This window comes from Chamaea fasciata, unplaced genomic scaffold (assembly GCF_029207755.1).
Source record: "Chamaea fasciata isolate MVZ Bird 193981 ecotype frontalis unplaced genomic scaffold, bChaFas1.0.hap1 SCAF_1, whole genome shotgun sequence".
Lineage (NCBI taxonomy): Eukaryota > Metazoa > Chordata > Aves > Passeriformes > Sylviidae > Chamaea > Chamaea fasciata.
Genome location: NW_027094086.1, coordinates 113,680,271 through 113,697,628, shown reverse-complemented (window position 1 = coordinate 113,697,628; position 17,358 = coordinate 113,680,271). Strand labels below are relative to the sequence as shown.

The following is a 17,358-nucleotide window of genomic DNA, read 5'->3' as shown; positions in this document are numbered from 1 at the left end:
TATATTGAAAAGAAACTGCCATCCTAAGTGATTATGGTAAACTAGGAGCCATTGGTAGCACACAAGCAGTCCTGCTACAAGTCAAGTAAAGCACTGAGGTTTTACACGGAATTTCTGCTGTGCAAAAGAGGAGCTTTAGAGTGAATGTCTATGCTCAGACACAAGGGGGGCCCATACACACTTATCCACTGCTGCTCTAGACAGCCTCAGATGGCCAAAGCAGGCACACAACCTAGCAACCTAACAAAAACCACAGCAGACTCAAATAATTCAAGATGAAGGTGGGAATCAGATGCTAGGGTAAACAAAGCCACTGCACACAGCTGCATTTATTCCACTGCACACTGCCCAAGAAACTACTTATCAGCATAAGCGTTTCTCTCTAAAAGCCTTCCAGAGCACTTGCACATGGTTTCCTCCTCTTTACCTATGCACAGAATTATATACTGGTATAAAATATTCACTTCAGAGGTTAATGCTTTCAAGCTTATTCTAAATGGGCTTGTTTTCAATTTCAAATAATTATTTTTTTTCGATCAATATTTAGGTAGGTCCTTTGATTCTGCTGGAGTTTTGTACCAATGTCGAACAAACTAATGAAACATGTTTGCTACCACAACTACAAATTCCATCATCACATCATATTAAAAATATTTCTTTCAGGAACTGGAAGAAAGTAAACTCCTGTTTATTCACTTCATTATGTTCACCTTCAGGAAGATGACTGTGGTGCCTAAAAACATTAAGGTGGCTACCTAAAGCAGACATTTATATGAGCATTTACTTCCTCGACTCATTCATCTAGTCCTCTACAATGACTGTGTAAAGTCTTATGGAAGAAATTAAGATAGTTCAAAAATACAGTTTTAAGGAAAAATGGTAGCACGCAGTTATTTATTTTTTATGCATATGCACATACACACAGATACATACACATAGCTTTCAGATACTCACTGAAACTGTAAGGTTACTCCATGCTATATCTTCCCTCGACTTATTCATACTCCTCCACACACGCAGTGTTTCATTGCTTGGCTTCTCAGGCTCAGAACACACACATCTGAAGGGAAGAAGAAAAGTTTATATGCTTTTAAGCTGTATGTCCCAAAATGCAGCAATTTGAAGTAAATTCAAAAATCCTGAAGAGTTTAAACCAGAGTTTATCCCAAACTGCTATAGAAGAAGAAGAGTACAAGGCTTTTCCTTATATCACATGACCCAGGACTATTGAGAGGGTGGGGGAAATGAAGAATCAGGTTGCCCCCAAGTAAGACACAATGCTTGAGTAAATAGTGAGCTAACTGAAGATAGAAATGCTTACAGTGCTCAGCCTTAAAGCAATCGTATACATACTTTTTAGCAATATTTTTGTAAAAGTAAAAATGTGCCTCCCTATTGCAGCATTTTGCCAGCTTGCACTGCAGAATCCTTTCTGTCAGGCTGATAAAAGTACACATCAGATAAAAAACCCACCAAAACACAACAGACTGAATATTGATTTAATGGGATGTTTTCAAATAAAGCTATTCAAGTACACCAACTGGTAAGCTTAGCACATAAACATTTACCTAGAAGAGGAGAAAGAGGTAATAAAAGATAGTCTCATTTTCCTATGAGATTCACTAAAGACACTGAAAAACCCCCCAATGAACCATGGAAGGGAAAATCTGCATCCTAGTGGTGTGAAGTTAAAGAAGGAAAAAACATTAAATGTGCATGAGCAAAAAGAACCTAGATTTGCAAAGCACAATGTTTGGGAAATCTAAAAAGTACTAAGTAAACAAATTTTCTTTTGTTCACTGAATTCTAAAGTAACAGCAAAAAGAAATGGGAAAGGAGTGGAAAGCAGTAACTCCTATAAAGTAGTTGCCAACACAGGATCATCGGAAGAGAAAGGAATTGCAACTATCAGCACGATGAGATAAATCATCATTAGTTGTTGGTCAAGGCAGCAACATAAACAAGCATCCTGAAGGAAGACTTGACAAATTTCTCAACAAAGGCAATGAAGATTAAGTATGCCAGCAAGCAGATAAGCAGAAATCCAGGAGAAAAAAACAACAACAACAAAAAAAAAAACAGAGGAAATGTAAGAGTATTTGAAATTGTTTTGTGGCTCAATTAACTGAACATGCTTGTTCTGCACCCTTTTCCCCAGAGAGGGTTACAGAGTGGGGAGAAAAGGAAAACGAAAGAAGAAAGCAATTGTGAACAGCAGGATCTCCTACAGTTTTGTGAGAGGAAAAAAATGCAGGACAAGCCCAAGCTGAACATTGTGGCGTGTCCCAAAAAACATAGAGCTAAACCAAATTAAAATCCCACCTTCCCGTTTCCACCCTCATGGCCTGCCTGTGGCAAAACACAGTCAGGTGGCAAGTGCCAGAAGTCCTACAGTACAGTTTCTGACAGATCAGTGGATTTAACATGCCCACACAGAAGTCCAGTGATAACCCAGAGCCACTGAAACAGAAGGAGGAGCAGCCAGTAGAAATGGGAAAATAAGGAAGTGAGTGTCCTCCCACAGCCCACTCCTGGCAATGTGGCTTGGTCTTAGCAGCTGTTAGGACAGGAAAGTGAGTGTAAATGTCAAGTGTGAACAGAATACAAGAAGTAGTCTGACAGGGTGTTTGCCTTTCTCCCTGAAATAAAGTACTGAAGAAGCACTGAATGATTGTAAAAGTGAGCAGAGATCTTGGAGGGGAAACACAGTAGCCCAGACCTGGTTTGACACTGTTAGAAGTCACCCTGTGTGCAAGATGATCACTGTCCTGGCCAGGCAGAGCAGCTGCCCAGCAGGACAGTGAGTATTCTGCTCTCCAACTAGGGAATGACTGCCCAGTGCAACAAGCAAGGACCCTCACCCTAGGTGCAGGGACATGACCTTGTTGGGGGTCCCTCACCCTGTGACCACACAGGTACAACTAGCGCTGGAAGATGCACATCTTTAAGAGGAGAGGACCACTAGCATTTAAAAGAGTTCATTTGAAGTATGAGAAACGAGCAGTTTTCTCTGAGCAACAGTGAGCAGGATACGCATCTGGCAGATGTGAGCTGGTAACCCAACTCATCCTACTTCATGAAACTATGCTTCCCAGAAGTAGCAAGGCAGAAGTCCTGTTCTGACCTTCAGTAAAGCTGCATTAAAGCAGGCTTTGTCACAGCCCCTTATCTCTTCCAACCACCCATAGCTAACACAGAAAATTCAATCCCACAGCATCCTGAATAGAATTTTTTTGCAGTTTCTCGTGCCCATACCACTCCTAGCATTCCTCCTACCCTTCCTGGAAGTGGCACCCACTGCCATTTAGTAAACAATATGTCTCTCGATATTTTCCTATTTATTTCACTAACAGATAGAAACTTGGTACTTACGAATATGAAGTCAGTTTATTCAAATCATTGTGCATATTGAAGGCATACAATTCTCCCAAATGAACAAGCTTTTCCAATGCCTCATAAATAAATATGATGCATATGAGAGCTGCAAAAGCTTCCTCGGTAAATCGAGTGATATAGCACACGAGGCTGCTGGCATCTGTGGCTACAAGCACAATGCATAGAAATGCAGTCCACAGACCAATGCTACTTCGCAGGGAGAGGTAGGAAAGACCATAATCCCTGTGTGAAGAAAGAAACAAAAAGCATTAACTGAGCCAAAACCCACCTGTACTACATTCTATCTGAAAAGATACTGAGGCCAAGCTTTATAGGTATTCAGCACTTTTCTCATGCTTGGTATTAGCTCTGAAAGAAGCAGGAATTTTTTTTTGTTTCATCTCCCACCAAAGCAAAGCAACACTGCAAGGTGTTTCTAGGATTGACAGTGCAACTACCTAGCTTGGGAAGCATCATGGGGATGGATCTCTCCAGAACTACCCAGATGGTTTCTCCTAGAGGGCAGATCGATCTCTGCTTACCCCTGCAGAAGCAAAGCCAACAACTTCATACAGTCAGAATATAACTTTCATTTAAGTCCTTGCCACTTCTTATCAGTGATTTTCTCATTCAGTGAGAAATGTGCCTCAAAGCTTTACCAAATCATATCAATTTCTCAATCTCTTGCCACTGTATTTACCTTCATGGACATACACATTTACTGCACATTGTTTTCAATTACAGCTATAGTAATGGGCTATAATGTTAAAAAGTGCATCATGCCAGCATAAACATCACTTACCTGCAAAATTTAAATAATATTTTTTCAAATACTAGAACTGGTCCGGTGCTTCCCAAGATAGTAAGAGGTTGCCCAGCAAAGAGAGAATAGGCAATCCCAGTTAATGAGGCTCCAAAGAGAGACTCTATTGCACTCTGTTTGGGGAAAAAAAGCTGCTGTAACTTTGCTGCCTTTCAGGTTAGCATTCAGCATCATATCTTCACAAAACCAGCTTTAAGATGCATTAACTTAGAAATGAGACAAGATGTAAACACATTGCAATTAATATCCATATTTGAGACAAGAATAACTTAACACGGTTTTGCAATAACAATACTAAGGACAAGATTTTGAAAACTTCACCCCTGAGAAACATAAAGACATTCAAAACCATGAGAACAAGTTACTAGTCCTGCTAGCTCTGGAGGAAAAGTATATCAACAATTATACAAATTAAAAAAAAAAAAAAAAAAAACCAAACCAAACCCAAACCAAAAAACAAACGAACAAAAAAGAAAAGTAACTCAACATGTTGTTTACAGAAAGAATTAATGGTCTCTGTAAAGAAAATAGATATTTATATTGCAACATACCTACAGTGTGCCATATCAAACCTGCATCAGTCAACCAAGCATTACAAAAGAAAAAGAAAAACAAACTGACAGGCAAAGGTGCAGGGGAAATTACTGAAGAATATTGGTTTATGTATACATGACACCAAAAATAGATGAGCAGTAAACCAATGTCCCACCTGGTAATGCATTTCTTTTCAAGGAATTAAGGTATCTACTTCAGTTCTTGATTTAAGTGTTTCCCTATAATATTTTTTGCCGAAAATACCCAGTTACAATGAGCCTCAAAAGAGAAAGGCCAGAATTTTAAATACTAAAATTATATTAAATTTATTTGAAAATAGTTAATTATACCACCTACCACTACGAGAAGTCATGGATTACAGATTCCTGTAATGGAATTACAGTGTTCCTGGTGGAACTTTCAAGCATTTGCTATTTTGAAATTATGCAAGCCTAAGAAAACAGAATTATGCAAACTTGAGCTCCAATTCAGGAAAGCATCTGAAATGGTCAAAATGATTTGCTGAACTGGGGCTACTAAAAATGAAAATGAGTCCCTTGTTGATAACACTAGGAAAAAAATCTAATTCCAGTCTCTTGTTCTATTACCTTTGAATTAGTGTTTTTGGTTAGTCAATGCATTAACCTTGGGGCTCTCAGTCAGGGTGGCAGGGACAGGAGCACTGTGGAGGTGATGGCCTCTGAGAATGCGAGGGAAGGTTTCAAAGACAAACTGTGTACCTTACAATGTCAGCTACTGTGCTTGAACATGTGTGTGCAGTAACTAAATGTTTTATTCAATGATGCACACCAAGTATCTGAAGGCAGGAACAAACCCGCAAACAATTCCAGATAGCTAAAAGAAAGAAGGTGTTTGAGAATCAAGCTTTGAAAGGAGGGCACTTTCATTATTATACATGTTGAACATTCAAAATTTACACTGTCATTTTAGTAATAATTCCTACATTTGCCATGGCAAAACCAGCAAGCAGAAAAGACATAATTGATTTCTGTATTTTTTATCAGCTTGAAGCGCTACATCAGTAAACAAATATCTGAATCAACAGCAACAATTGAAAGAGATAAAATAGTTATTTAGATTTAATATAGTACAAGCTTAAAAATTTTCTTTAAGTATCATGAAGAATTTTGTAACATTCTAAGTTTCAATGGAATCTTAGCATTTGTAAAGGACATGTCTGAATATATCCTTTCCTCCCACAAAAGGACAGAGCCTTGTTTCCTTGTGATAGATTTAAAAACAGAAAATACACTTCAAACTAGTTTACTCATAAGTCAATTGACACTGAGTTACTAGCACCACTGATATTAAGTAATTTTTCCCAGCTTCAAAAACTAAAGCGCAATGATATTCTGGTGAAAAAGGTGCTGGTATTATCTACTGCCCAGCACAACACTACCAAAATTTTGTATGTGTATGGTTTACATTTGAGCCATTTACAATGAAGAGTATTTTCTGCTGATAAACCTCAAACCCTATTTTATTGTGAGCAACATATGTATTAGTGCAAGCATAAACATATCCTATCAGTTTCATAAATGGACTGCTGGCCACACGCTGCAGGCATTATCATCCTCGTAGGCTTACTACTCAAGGCCAGTACATGTTCTTGGCTATCCACCTTGAGCCTCTGACTTTGCCTAAAGTAGGCCTAGTGGGATGGTGCACCTTTACTGCTATTCATTACTCTTAAGCAGCCAAAAAGAAGGCAATGCAAACCTTTTCTCAATTCATGAAGCCATTCATCCAATAAGGCAGGATAAACATTTTTTACCTCCCCTGTGCATCTTCTCCTGTTCACATAGGTTCCCCACATTTTCCATAGCAATTACCTTTTGGGGAAGATCTGCTTTGGGGCAGGCTAATCAAGTGCTGTGGGTAAATTCTTCAAATACAAGTATAAGTAAATGAGACAAATGCACACAGTGACTTGCCTCTGAAGGTCTAAAAGCCTGGCCACTACCATTCTTTGTACTCACTATTCTGCCTTGTGTAGCTTCTCCCAGGAGCCCTCCAAAAGTGATTACAGGAGACATACAGGCACAGTATAGGAAAAGAATCGAGGCCAGGCACTGCAGGCTTAATGCATCCTTGAAGTCACTCAAGAAAAAAGGTGCTTTCCTTTTGATGTCAAGTATCAAACCACCAAAAAGCCTAAATAGGTGAGATGAAACTCGTCAAACTGTACACTAAAGGATTCTAGCTAGTTTAAAACTATGGGCTACACATGACTGCCAGTGCCTATTGCCGGCACAAATTAGCTATTTCATAATCCAGATAAAAGTATAACAATTAAAAACGTAAATTAGAATCTTATCTATTCCAATTCAGCAGTATTCCAAATATAATCAAGCAGGTTACCCACATTTTTTAAAGTTAAGATTTTTTTATATATGGGCTAGATACTGAAAAAATACCTTTGCAAACAATTTTACCTAAATGATGCTTTAAGTCAAATCTGTCTTATGATATTCAAAGCAATGGAACAGAGAAATATGCTAAACCTCAGCCAAGATCACTGCATTGAGATATTTCAATATTACTACTCCAACATACAGTTATAGCTTTTTATTTGAATTCTCTACATACATTTGATTATATCAATAAATTAATTTGGGTCTATCATTTTTGGCAGTGTTCTTATCTGGAGTACACATATATTCTATAAATGTAAGTATAAAACCAAATATAACTAAGTTCAACTGGGAAAAGTATTACCAAGAATTTAAAAAGCAATTTAAAAAAAATCTTAATTATTTCAGAATACTAGATATTAATTTGCATATAGAAAAATGTTTTATTTTTAATTATTACAAACCCCTCAAATACTCCTAAGAAAAAGAAAAGCCTTTCTACAGATAATTCTGTGAGCAGAGATGAACTTTTCAGCTTCACATACTGTCTACAAAAACAGTAAAAAATAATTATAACAAAGCCACAATGGTAAAAATCAACACAAATGTTGTAAAGTCTTTCTCAGAAATGTATGAAAAGGATGTATTTGATTTGGAAGTTTATTATTTTGGGGATAACAACACTGTACATATACTTGAAAAACTTTTCAGCTGATTTAATCTCTACTCTCATTTCAGATATTAAAGTCTAATCATGACCAGATATTTCCAATGTTGGAGACTTCTTTAGCAAGTATTTTGGAATTAACAGAGAACAACAATAACTGAAAGAAATTCCTTCAATTTCATTTTCTCTGTAAGAAACCTGACCAAAACCCAAAGCTAACCAATACCAAACCACTTTTTGCCACTGTATTTTTACTGCTCCATTTCATATATGCTTAATAAAACAGATTTGCATTAATGGGATTTTTTCAGTACCTAGCCCAACACTGAAAACTGCATATTCCTGCTGTAATTATGATAATTGCATGCTCCTGAAGATTAAAATTTAAACTCCAACTCTTAAAAGTCAGTTAGTTAAATTAGGCAGCATCTTATGTGAAATCCTTCGCAAATGTGTTGAGAAACATTGCCAGAGGCTTGAAAATACTTTAAGCATATTGGCACTTACAGGCAAGAATCCAACACTTGAAAAGGACAAAGGATGCGCTCTGACACTTGTACTGTGATTTTTTAAGGTTTAAATGACAATCATTAGGATGAAGATTTGTAATTTTTATTTCTTTATGGAAGCTAGCATTTAGGGAAGTGAACACACCTTCCAGTTCTCTGAAGTTCAGGTCCAGCATGATGGCCTTCTTCTTTAAGACCCTCTCCTGTAGGAGGAGTAGATCCATTTGGAAATTTAGGTGCCTTCCTTTTCTCCTACAGGAGAGAGATGGGGGAGGGGGGGGAAGGAAAAGAAAATATTTTGAGACTGCCTTTACACTAAAAAGTATAATTAAAAGAGAGGGTACAGAAATTCTATGCCTTCCACACCCTTTTTCGTACTCGCAGCTCATCAGCAGTCTTCCATTTTCCAAACTGATCTTTTGTTGAGTACAGATGATTAAAACTGTAGAACACCGCCTGAAAGACCTTATTAGTACCTTGCACAACAGTATTAACCTTCTCTGTATCTACAAGAAATAGACCCCTGAAACAAAACTAAAGCCTAGATTTTCAATACACTGTAGAGGCTCAACCTTGAGACAGAAATCTTTAGAGACTTTTCTTCAACCATTTCTAGAGCAGAAATGTTTAACATGTATCAGAAACTGACCTTTTTTTATGATACACACAGTATTTAGTTGAAATATAAATGAGAAGTAATTCCCCTGCTGAGCAAGCTGCTTACCAGCTCCTCATAAATTTTTCAGCTAAGCTTGCCTTCCAAAAAACCCTGAGCCCTTGCTTATCTTGGAAACAAGTTACATGGTAACCTCAGGATACTCATGAATAACCTGTACTGCTGTTACCCCATTCTATTCCACCCACTCTGCCAAACCACCACTAGACTCAACATCAAGGTCAACCTTCTGAACCAAATGCACTGGTCTCTCCCCATCTTTTGATCCTGGAGGCCCAAATTTCTGTAAGTTGTAAAAAGGGAGGAGGGGAAGGAAGTCTCTCTAAGGACACACTTTTCTTAGCTTTCGCTCTAAGCCTGCATCATCACAACTGAGCAACATGATTGATTTTTATCTCTTTAATAAACCTTCTGTGAACAGTATATGCTACACAAAATACATTAAACATTGCAATCAATGCTGTGTGCAAACAGAAGTTCTTAGAATAATTAAAATATTCTTGCTTATCATTGCTAGACTAGTAGTAAAATTTGGTAACGTGAACTCAAGTACAACTTCTCACCAATTCTTCCAGTTCTCACATGAACTCATTTCAGTATTTCATAAGGAAATATTGTCAACAAAATTAACAGCATAGCAGAAAACTGATTAATGTCTTTTCCCCCTTCTTCATTTATTTTTTTAAAATATTTTTCTAACTTAAATGGACAGTCCACTTTTTCTTGCAAAGTGGATGTGGGGACTTTTCTGATGCTTTATAGCCATCTGGATTTGAGCCAGCTCAAATCCTATGTTCAGTTTAGGCCCCCTCACTACAAGACAGACTGGACCTTTTTTTTCCTTTTACCTGGGAAGGAACACTTTTTGGTGGCTCAATTCGTATAGATGGATCCCACTCTCCTGGAGGCAGGACTGTCACTTGGTCTAAAAACTCATCAATTCCTGATAACAAATCATTTCGGTCTTTTGCTTTATAGGCAACATCATGGAAAACCTACAAGAAGAAAGTACTCAACATTCATATTTATTATATTTTGCTGAAAGAGGAACTGATGACCACTATACAATGATCACACTTGATTATTTTTAAAAAGGCATAAAAATACTTTGTAGGTCCTCAAAAGTTTGGCTTTTACTTTACTTACATACTTTTAAACTAAAAACTACAGGTATGCACATTCCTATGGACCATAAAACATGGATGTTTATCTTTAAACTCAAAGTGAATATTGAGTTCATTTCTAAAATTAAATGACAAGTCAATCTTCAGCATTCAGAACATCAAGTTCATGTACTATTGTCTGAGTAATTCTGCCCTACAGCCACTGTACCACTATGCTGTGCTAAATCATGACAAAAAAAACTTCAAATAAGCTTCAAACCAAAACACAAAATTTTATTAAGAATAAGAATGCACTTTTATACATCTACCTTAATTAGGTTCAGAAGACTACTTAAAAAGCACACGAAAGCATTGTACCAAAAAACCTATACTGTTGTAAAGACTACTACAACATGAACTTCAAGATGCATTTTAGACACGCAGAGAAAAAAAAAATGCTATTTTACTATAAAAAACTGCTTGCAGGAGATGATCCTAAATTGTTCCGTACATTTGAAATCTGAACTGTTTTTCTCCAAATACCATTGAATCTGATCATTAAATCTTCTAATCTTAAAACAGATCTCTGAAGTCCACTCAGGTGTTTTTAGACCATCAAATGATTGATATTTTTTTCTATTTCAGTGATCGAGAGTATTCCTAAAAATCAGATCAGCCTATCTAAAAAAGATCAGAAGCTGCAACTAAAGCTTTTAATATTCAATTCTCACACTGAGCAAAAACTGTATTCACAGACACCCTACCAAATGCAAAATGACAAATTTCTGGTTTACATTACCAAACTTTAAATTGCTCTAAGTAAAAAAAGTACTTCCATTTCTGCTAGATAACCTTAAAAATTATCAGCAATTCAGTAGGTGGCGCTCAATGTGAAGTCAAATTAAAGCATCCTAATTTTACTCAGTAAGATGACAACACTCTTAAAAAGACTTAGTTCCCTCCAGTGGTCTTTAAAACCAATAGGGCTCTAAGCTTAGGACTTCAAAAGGCTATTAAAATTCTAATTTTATTTATTTGACTTGCTTAGATTAAAAAAAACTCTATGATGACTCAGTTGCATGCATTTTTAAAACTTTGCATCCTAAGCACTTGCACAGCTGCTTCTGTGCCTTCTGACATACAAACACCTATCAATTCTGTTAACCAATTTAACACAAATATGAAATCTGTACATCAAAGCCAACCTTTTTTTCAGAAATACATTTAGGATTTCTTCAAGACAGACAAGGAGGAAAGTTAATTTACTGTCATCTACTTCACTAACACAAAAAATAACTAAGGTTACAGTTCCTCATTTAACCAGTTTGTGGGTTTTTTCTTTAGCCTGCTCTAAATCATTTACTGAAATCATTTGGTAAATATATCATTCTAGACTTTAACTACACGCATTTAAAATAGATCACTCACATCATCTGTCATAAGTGTTGCTATTGACCGTCCAATTTCATGGTACTGTGGAGCTTTTCCTGCTGGTCCCAGCAACAAAAACAAAAACCTGTAGAGAAAATAATACAGATCAGTATGGCTGACTCACCTGCATATACTCAGAGCGGGTCTTTCAAATTAAAAGTTTTAAGAAAATTTAGTGGTGAAGTACAAATACCATTTTCACCACTTCAGATCTTAAAAGACTGCTGCAACACTGAAAAAATTCATCTTAAAGTCATTACTGGAAGGAACTCAAATCCTGAGCCAAAATTACTCAGATGTCTCCTTAATTAAGCCTAATTTTTCAACCTCTTATAATGCCTTAAACATTGTAGAAATCCAGACTAGAGCTCAATGAATATTTCCTCTGTATTCTAAGCCTTTCTGACATTCCCAGTAGCAAAGACCCCTTAAGTGGCAGCCTAGGAGCTCTATCACCTGTCCTAGGCTCCCTGCTGATCACCTTTTCATGGGAGTTAAACCCCCTCACCTGCTGTGACTGACTAGGCATGGCACACAGAGGATGCACCTACTGTACTTCTTGCAATACACTGAGCATACTTAGTCACATCCTGGTCTTGTGTCAGTGGAAAGGAAGGAAACTTGCATATTTGAACACCTAAAAAAGTAAGGGAAGCTGATCCAGTCTGGGGGTTGGGTCACAGCACATGTAAGCAGACTCTTGTGCAGTAACAGTGCCTACCATAAACTCACCAAAACCTTGACCAGGAATAGCATTTTACAAATTCAAAAGCACACAAACCAAAGAGTGAACCTCAGTAATTTGTTTCACAACCTTCTTCCTATATTCCATGAAAATGACATTCCCAAGCACAACACATCTGAGAAAGTAGTGCCTTCTTTCAACTTATAGTACAAAAAGCTCAATTCTGTCTCCTTTGCAAGTTCACTACTCTCATTGAAACTGAGAGTGCGTGTTCAGAATCCAAGTATGCTATTCCAGATCTGCAAGTCTACACCATTCTGAAAAACTTGGGACAGAATAATTTTAGCTACAGTAATACAGTAATCTGTATGCAGAAATTTTGGAATTTCGAAAATAACATTATGAGAACTCCTGTCAATTACTCTCTGAAAATTCTCACATATATGTATTTTTGCCTTTCAAAAGAGTGCATAAGCTGAAAATCATGAGTATCAACAAATACTTTGATCATTTTAAAACATTAAAAACCCACCAAAAAACATAAAAGTACAAATGTATGCCAAACACCACAGAACAGCCCAATACACCAATGTACACAGAAAATGATGTTTCATCCATGATGATTGATGAAATTATCTTCTACCTTCATCATGAGACCTGTATTTTGATATTTTGAATATACTGGTGAGATCCTTGGGTTTGGGGGAGCAGGGGTGACTGCACCAGGTTGGATAGCATATTGCAGACTGAAAACAGTCTGCAGATTGCCTACTTCAATGTCAATCATGTAGATTTAGGCATACAATAAAAAACTGCTTTTCCACCACATAAGTCATTCATATGCAGAGCATTATATAGAAAGAACAGATGTTCAGATCAGACAGACCTTCAGACTTAGTGTGCTCTTCCCACAGCTTGTGACACAAGCTGTGTCACACCAAAGAGAACTATAACTATTTTCATGCCCATCTTTAAAATGTCAACACAAACTTGGAAGACTCATTGCTTTTACTCCAAATCAGCTATCAGTTTCAACTCCTCCACTTACTTAAGATAGTATCTTTATGAGTATTGAGATGTATATATATATATATATGTGTGTGTGTGTATACAGATAGATATCTATAAGGCATTCAGAGAATTTGGTGACAGATCTCATTCCTTCAAATTTTGCAGCAAATGACTGACATGTTAAACAAAATCTACATTTTCTGAGCTTAATACAGTATATATAAAAATTCACAGCTATTTGAGATCTTAAATATTATCTTATTGCATAAGCAAAGCCAGACTTTCCAGGCATTTATTTACCGTGTAGGAACTGGAACCTCTGTGAGACCCGAGAGAAGCACAGCAGGGGAGAGCCTCACAAAAGCAATAATAGGTCTTTCTAAAAAATCTACTTCTCCCACTAACACATTTGATGCTTCTGCTCCTGAAGGAATTTTCCTCATGAAGTTCATATCAACCTATTCATACAAAGATGAAACAAGTGTTTATTCCCTTACAATTCTTAGCAGAAATTCCATAACATAATCATGTTTATCAGAATTCACTAGACATTTATGCTACAAAGAAAAATTAAAAAGCAAATTAAATATCCCACAATACGGAAAAGACAAACACATTTAGAAAATGTCAGCCAGCCAAATAATAATAAACTATTTTCTATAAGTTAGAATTACTAACACCTAGTATATTCTAGAAGACTCCAAACTGCATGATCACCTTGCTAATATTATCATGACAAACACTCCATGATAGGACATAAATTAACAAAATCTATGCACAATTAAGTAAGGAGAGTTCATGTAATTACACATGCTTTCTACAATGCAGTAAATTATTTCACAGTTGTGTATTTCAAATATGCCATAATTTTGAAAAGTAATTTGTATATTTATCTTTTCATTCATAAAGAATATGATGGCTGAATATCTTCACCTTCATTTCTGTACATAATTACAAAAGTGCATTAGAAAATGGTACAGCACATGAACTCTGTGTCCACATACACACACACACACACACAAGCACCAGTGACACAGCTAGCTAGAGAACTTACAGATGGCCTCTTGAGTCCCACACCAAGTGTGCCACAACTACAGTGCCAGGAGGCTGACTCCTGCCCAACAGGAGACAAGGCAGGTGTACACAAGGACAGGCCAAGCAAAAATATAAAAACTGTGCAGGAATATATGGCACTTGCCATGATTAGATCAGAACTACAGTGTAACATAGCTTTCTGTGAACAAAATTATTTAAATGGCAAAACAGTTTTCTTACAGTGTTTCACAGTATAGATGACACTTCTGACTGAACTTTACAGTAACAGCCACAGTGTAACTTGCCCAGCAAATTTAATTATGAAAGAAATATAAAAGATTTACAGCAGATTTTTAAAAGGTTTCTTTCAGAAAGTGGTTTCTGAACGATTCTAACGATTAAGATGTACAACAACTTTTGAAGAGGAAACTCATTATACACATAAAGCAAATCCTTCTTAAAACCCCTCTTCACAAAAAAAAAGGAACCAACAAAATGTTCTAGAAAAACAAATTACAACACAATCTTCAAAACTGCTTTCATAAGAGCCTTAATAGCAGATGTGAAAATATCTGCATGAGAAAGTACAGTGGCTGCACTCTTTATTTACCAAAATACTGAGAAGATCATCAAACATTTCCCAAGAATTTCAAAACATGTGACACATTTAGCCTAGATGACATGGTGACAAGTTATTTCTCAGTGCCTATTTCATGTGTACACTGGTACCAGTCTTAGTTGTAACTTAAGGGGGAAGTTACAACCAGCACAGTTTTTATTACATAGTTAATTGATGCTAAACACTAAGGTATTTAATATTACTTACCTTACTAAAATCAACAGTGCTGTTTTCTCTGCTTCCTCCCGACCCAGATGCTTTAACATCTCCACTTTTCCCGGTGTCTAAATTTCCAGGTGCTGACTGTGGAGATGCCAATAGCCCTAAATTAAAACAAAAGAGATGTAAGTTCAAAAAGGTGCAGGAAATGAACTGAGTGTGCCACACTGCCAAAACTCAATGTGGCAACTTGCTTAACACAGAAGTGCAAGTTATTCAGTAAGTGCCCTACATTAGTATCATAAATGCAACATTAACAAGTCACTGTGTTGTCAAAAAAAAAAAAATGACATAATTAAAAAAATTAGGTATTGCCCCAAATGATGGCCATTTGCAGAACAGTCACCAGAAAACATCAGCTACTTTAACTGCAGAAAAAAAAAACTGCTGGCATTTTAATCCTAACTGATTCAGTAGTTAGTATATAGCATCTTCACCATACTAAGAAGTCCAAATGCAAACACCTCTAGTCTGCTGTGTAGCAGTTACTGCAATTGTAAAAAGCGTCAGCCAGCCTCAGGCTACAACTACAAGGAGTGTAGTCAACTAAGTTAACTAAGCTGTAAAAGTAAGTGATGTACTACATGAACGATAGCTTGCAAACCATGCTTTCAATCAACAGACGAAAGTTTCCACTATTCATCCAGCCACATGTTACTACATGGAATACAGGCTTGAACTGAAAAGGCACAACGAAGTTTTTCACAACATACAGCTTCCATCTAACACTTGCACCAAAACAAAACTGTGTTACGTATCTGGCCACACTGCCAGCAGCACTGAAGTTGCAGGTTCAGCAAAGGGTGCAAAAGGCAAGTAACCCAAGCGTTTACATACACAGAATTCCATGTTGCATCATGGTTCTCTCCAACCAATTTAACATTTAAAAGCTGGTCTAGGCATGCATAACCAAGCCCAAATCCCACTTTTGAATTACAGAGCTTTTACATGTTCAGTTTAAGGTGCACTAGAAGTGCATTTGGCCTTTTAGCTTGTCTATACTAGACCTTTCAGCTGTGGTGACAAAACATGCTTTCACATGCCTTCAAAACCACATCTAGATAAAGACTGAAGCCTAAACACTTTATTACATGGGGAAGGATTGTATTTAGGTCAAGCATCTCCCTAGTCAAGAAATAAAGGAAGCCCTCTCTGGCTATCTTTGGGCTATTGTTCTATCAGAACTACTGCCACACAACTACTTGCATACTCCATGTTTGTAACTTCTCAATTTTGACATTTTTTAGCATTTCCAATGATCACTGAATTCACTTTATTTCATCACTATATTTATTTCCAAAAAAACTATTTCAAAAAGTCATCATATCAATAAAAACATGCAGGCCCAAGCCTTTACCACTGATTTTAATCCTTACAGTTCATAAGGGATTTAAGTGATGTGGGTAGTTTTTCCTGAAGCAAAAATCAAATCAGTTTAATAGGCTGCCATTTCCTTCATAAATCTTAACATGCACAAGTGATGAGCTAAAACAACAACAAAAAAACCCCAATAACAAAAAATACATTCTAGTCTTCTGCTCCAAGATTTATGTGTTATTCACAAGAATCATACCATCAACCACTTACAAAATCAGTTGATCAAAGTATTTAACTGCTTAGGAGTTGATATTTGTAGAACTAGAAAGAAATATTAAACAGTTGTTGCAGAAGAGCAGCATAATATAAAAGTTTAGACATATAAGCTTCTTCACTTTTTCCCCTTCTCTGTAGCAATACAGGTAACTTAAAATGTTTTTAACTGATGAAAGATGAGCCATAATGCATCATTTTGCACTTTCTGGAAAAGCACTGTGAGCAAGAGCAAGCAGAGACTAGAACAAAAGGTGGAGAGACAATCAAGGAGAACGACAGAGAACAAGGATTCTACATATTAGCAAAAATATTTATTATTTCAGCACGAAAGTGATACTGATTCTTCTAAAAGGTTTGCCTTAAAAATTTCTCCCATCAGTCACAGTTAAGGCTCACAGGTTTTGGCACTGACACAGGAACATTTGTCTGATCCTAAACCATGTGTGAATAGTTTTCCTTTCTGTTGGCCTTGCAGCTGGACAGACTGCTGCTCTCACAAGACAAAACTGCTCACAGGTTTTCAGACCTGAGCAAATATTTCCATATGAGACTGCACTTCATTACTCATATCCATCATTCTGATATTTAAAGAGAAACTGAACAAAAGAATTATCTTCTTTAATAGTGAAACATTTCTATTCCAATTTCCAATAAAAGAACTTATTTCCCTCTCCTCTCCAGTTCAGTAGATACAAACTCGAGG

The 17,358-nt window shown here is 36.7% G+C and overlaps 1 protein-coding gene across 3 annotated transcripts in view; it reads right to left on the bottom strand.

Annotated features, from left to right (window-relative positions):
• SLC4A7 (solute carrier family 4 member 7) overlaps window positions 1-17,358 on the bottom strand; it is a 161,226-nt gene that overhangs the window by 14,366 nt on the left and 129,502 nt on the right. For all 3 annotated transcript variants that reach the window (XM_066194214.1, XM_066194211.1, XM_066194213.1), the window contains 9 exons: window positions 15,051-15,166; window positions 13,490-13,647; window positions 11,491-11,578; window positions 9,808-9,954; window positions 8,429-8,535; window positions 6,733-6,907; window positions 4,178-4,311; window positions 3,373-3,618; window positions 955-1,060 (listed from right to left, as the gene is read on the bottom strand). In XM_066194214.1, the coding sequence (XP_066050311.1) occupies window positions 955-1,060; window positions 3,373-3,618; window positions 4,178-4,311; window positions 6,733-6,907; window positions 8,429-8,535; window positions 9,808-9,954; window positions 11,491-11,578; window positions 13,490-13,647; window positions 15,051-15,166 (1,277 nt within the window). The remainder of the gene's footprint in view (window positions 1-954; window positions 1,061-3,372; window positions 3,619-4,177; window positions 4,312-6,732; window positions 6,908-8,428; window positions 8,536-9,807; window positions 9,955-11,490; window positions 11,579-13,489; window positions 13,648-15,050; window positions 15,167-17,358) is intronic.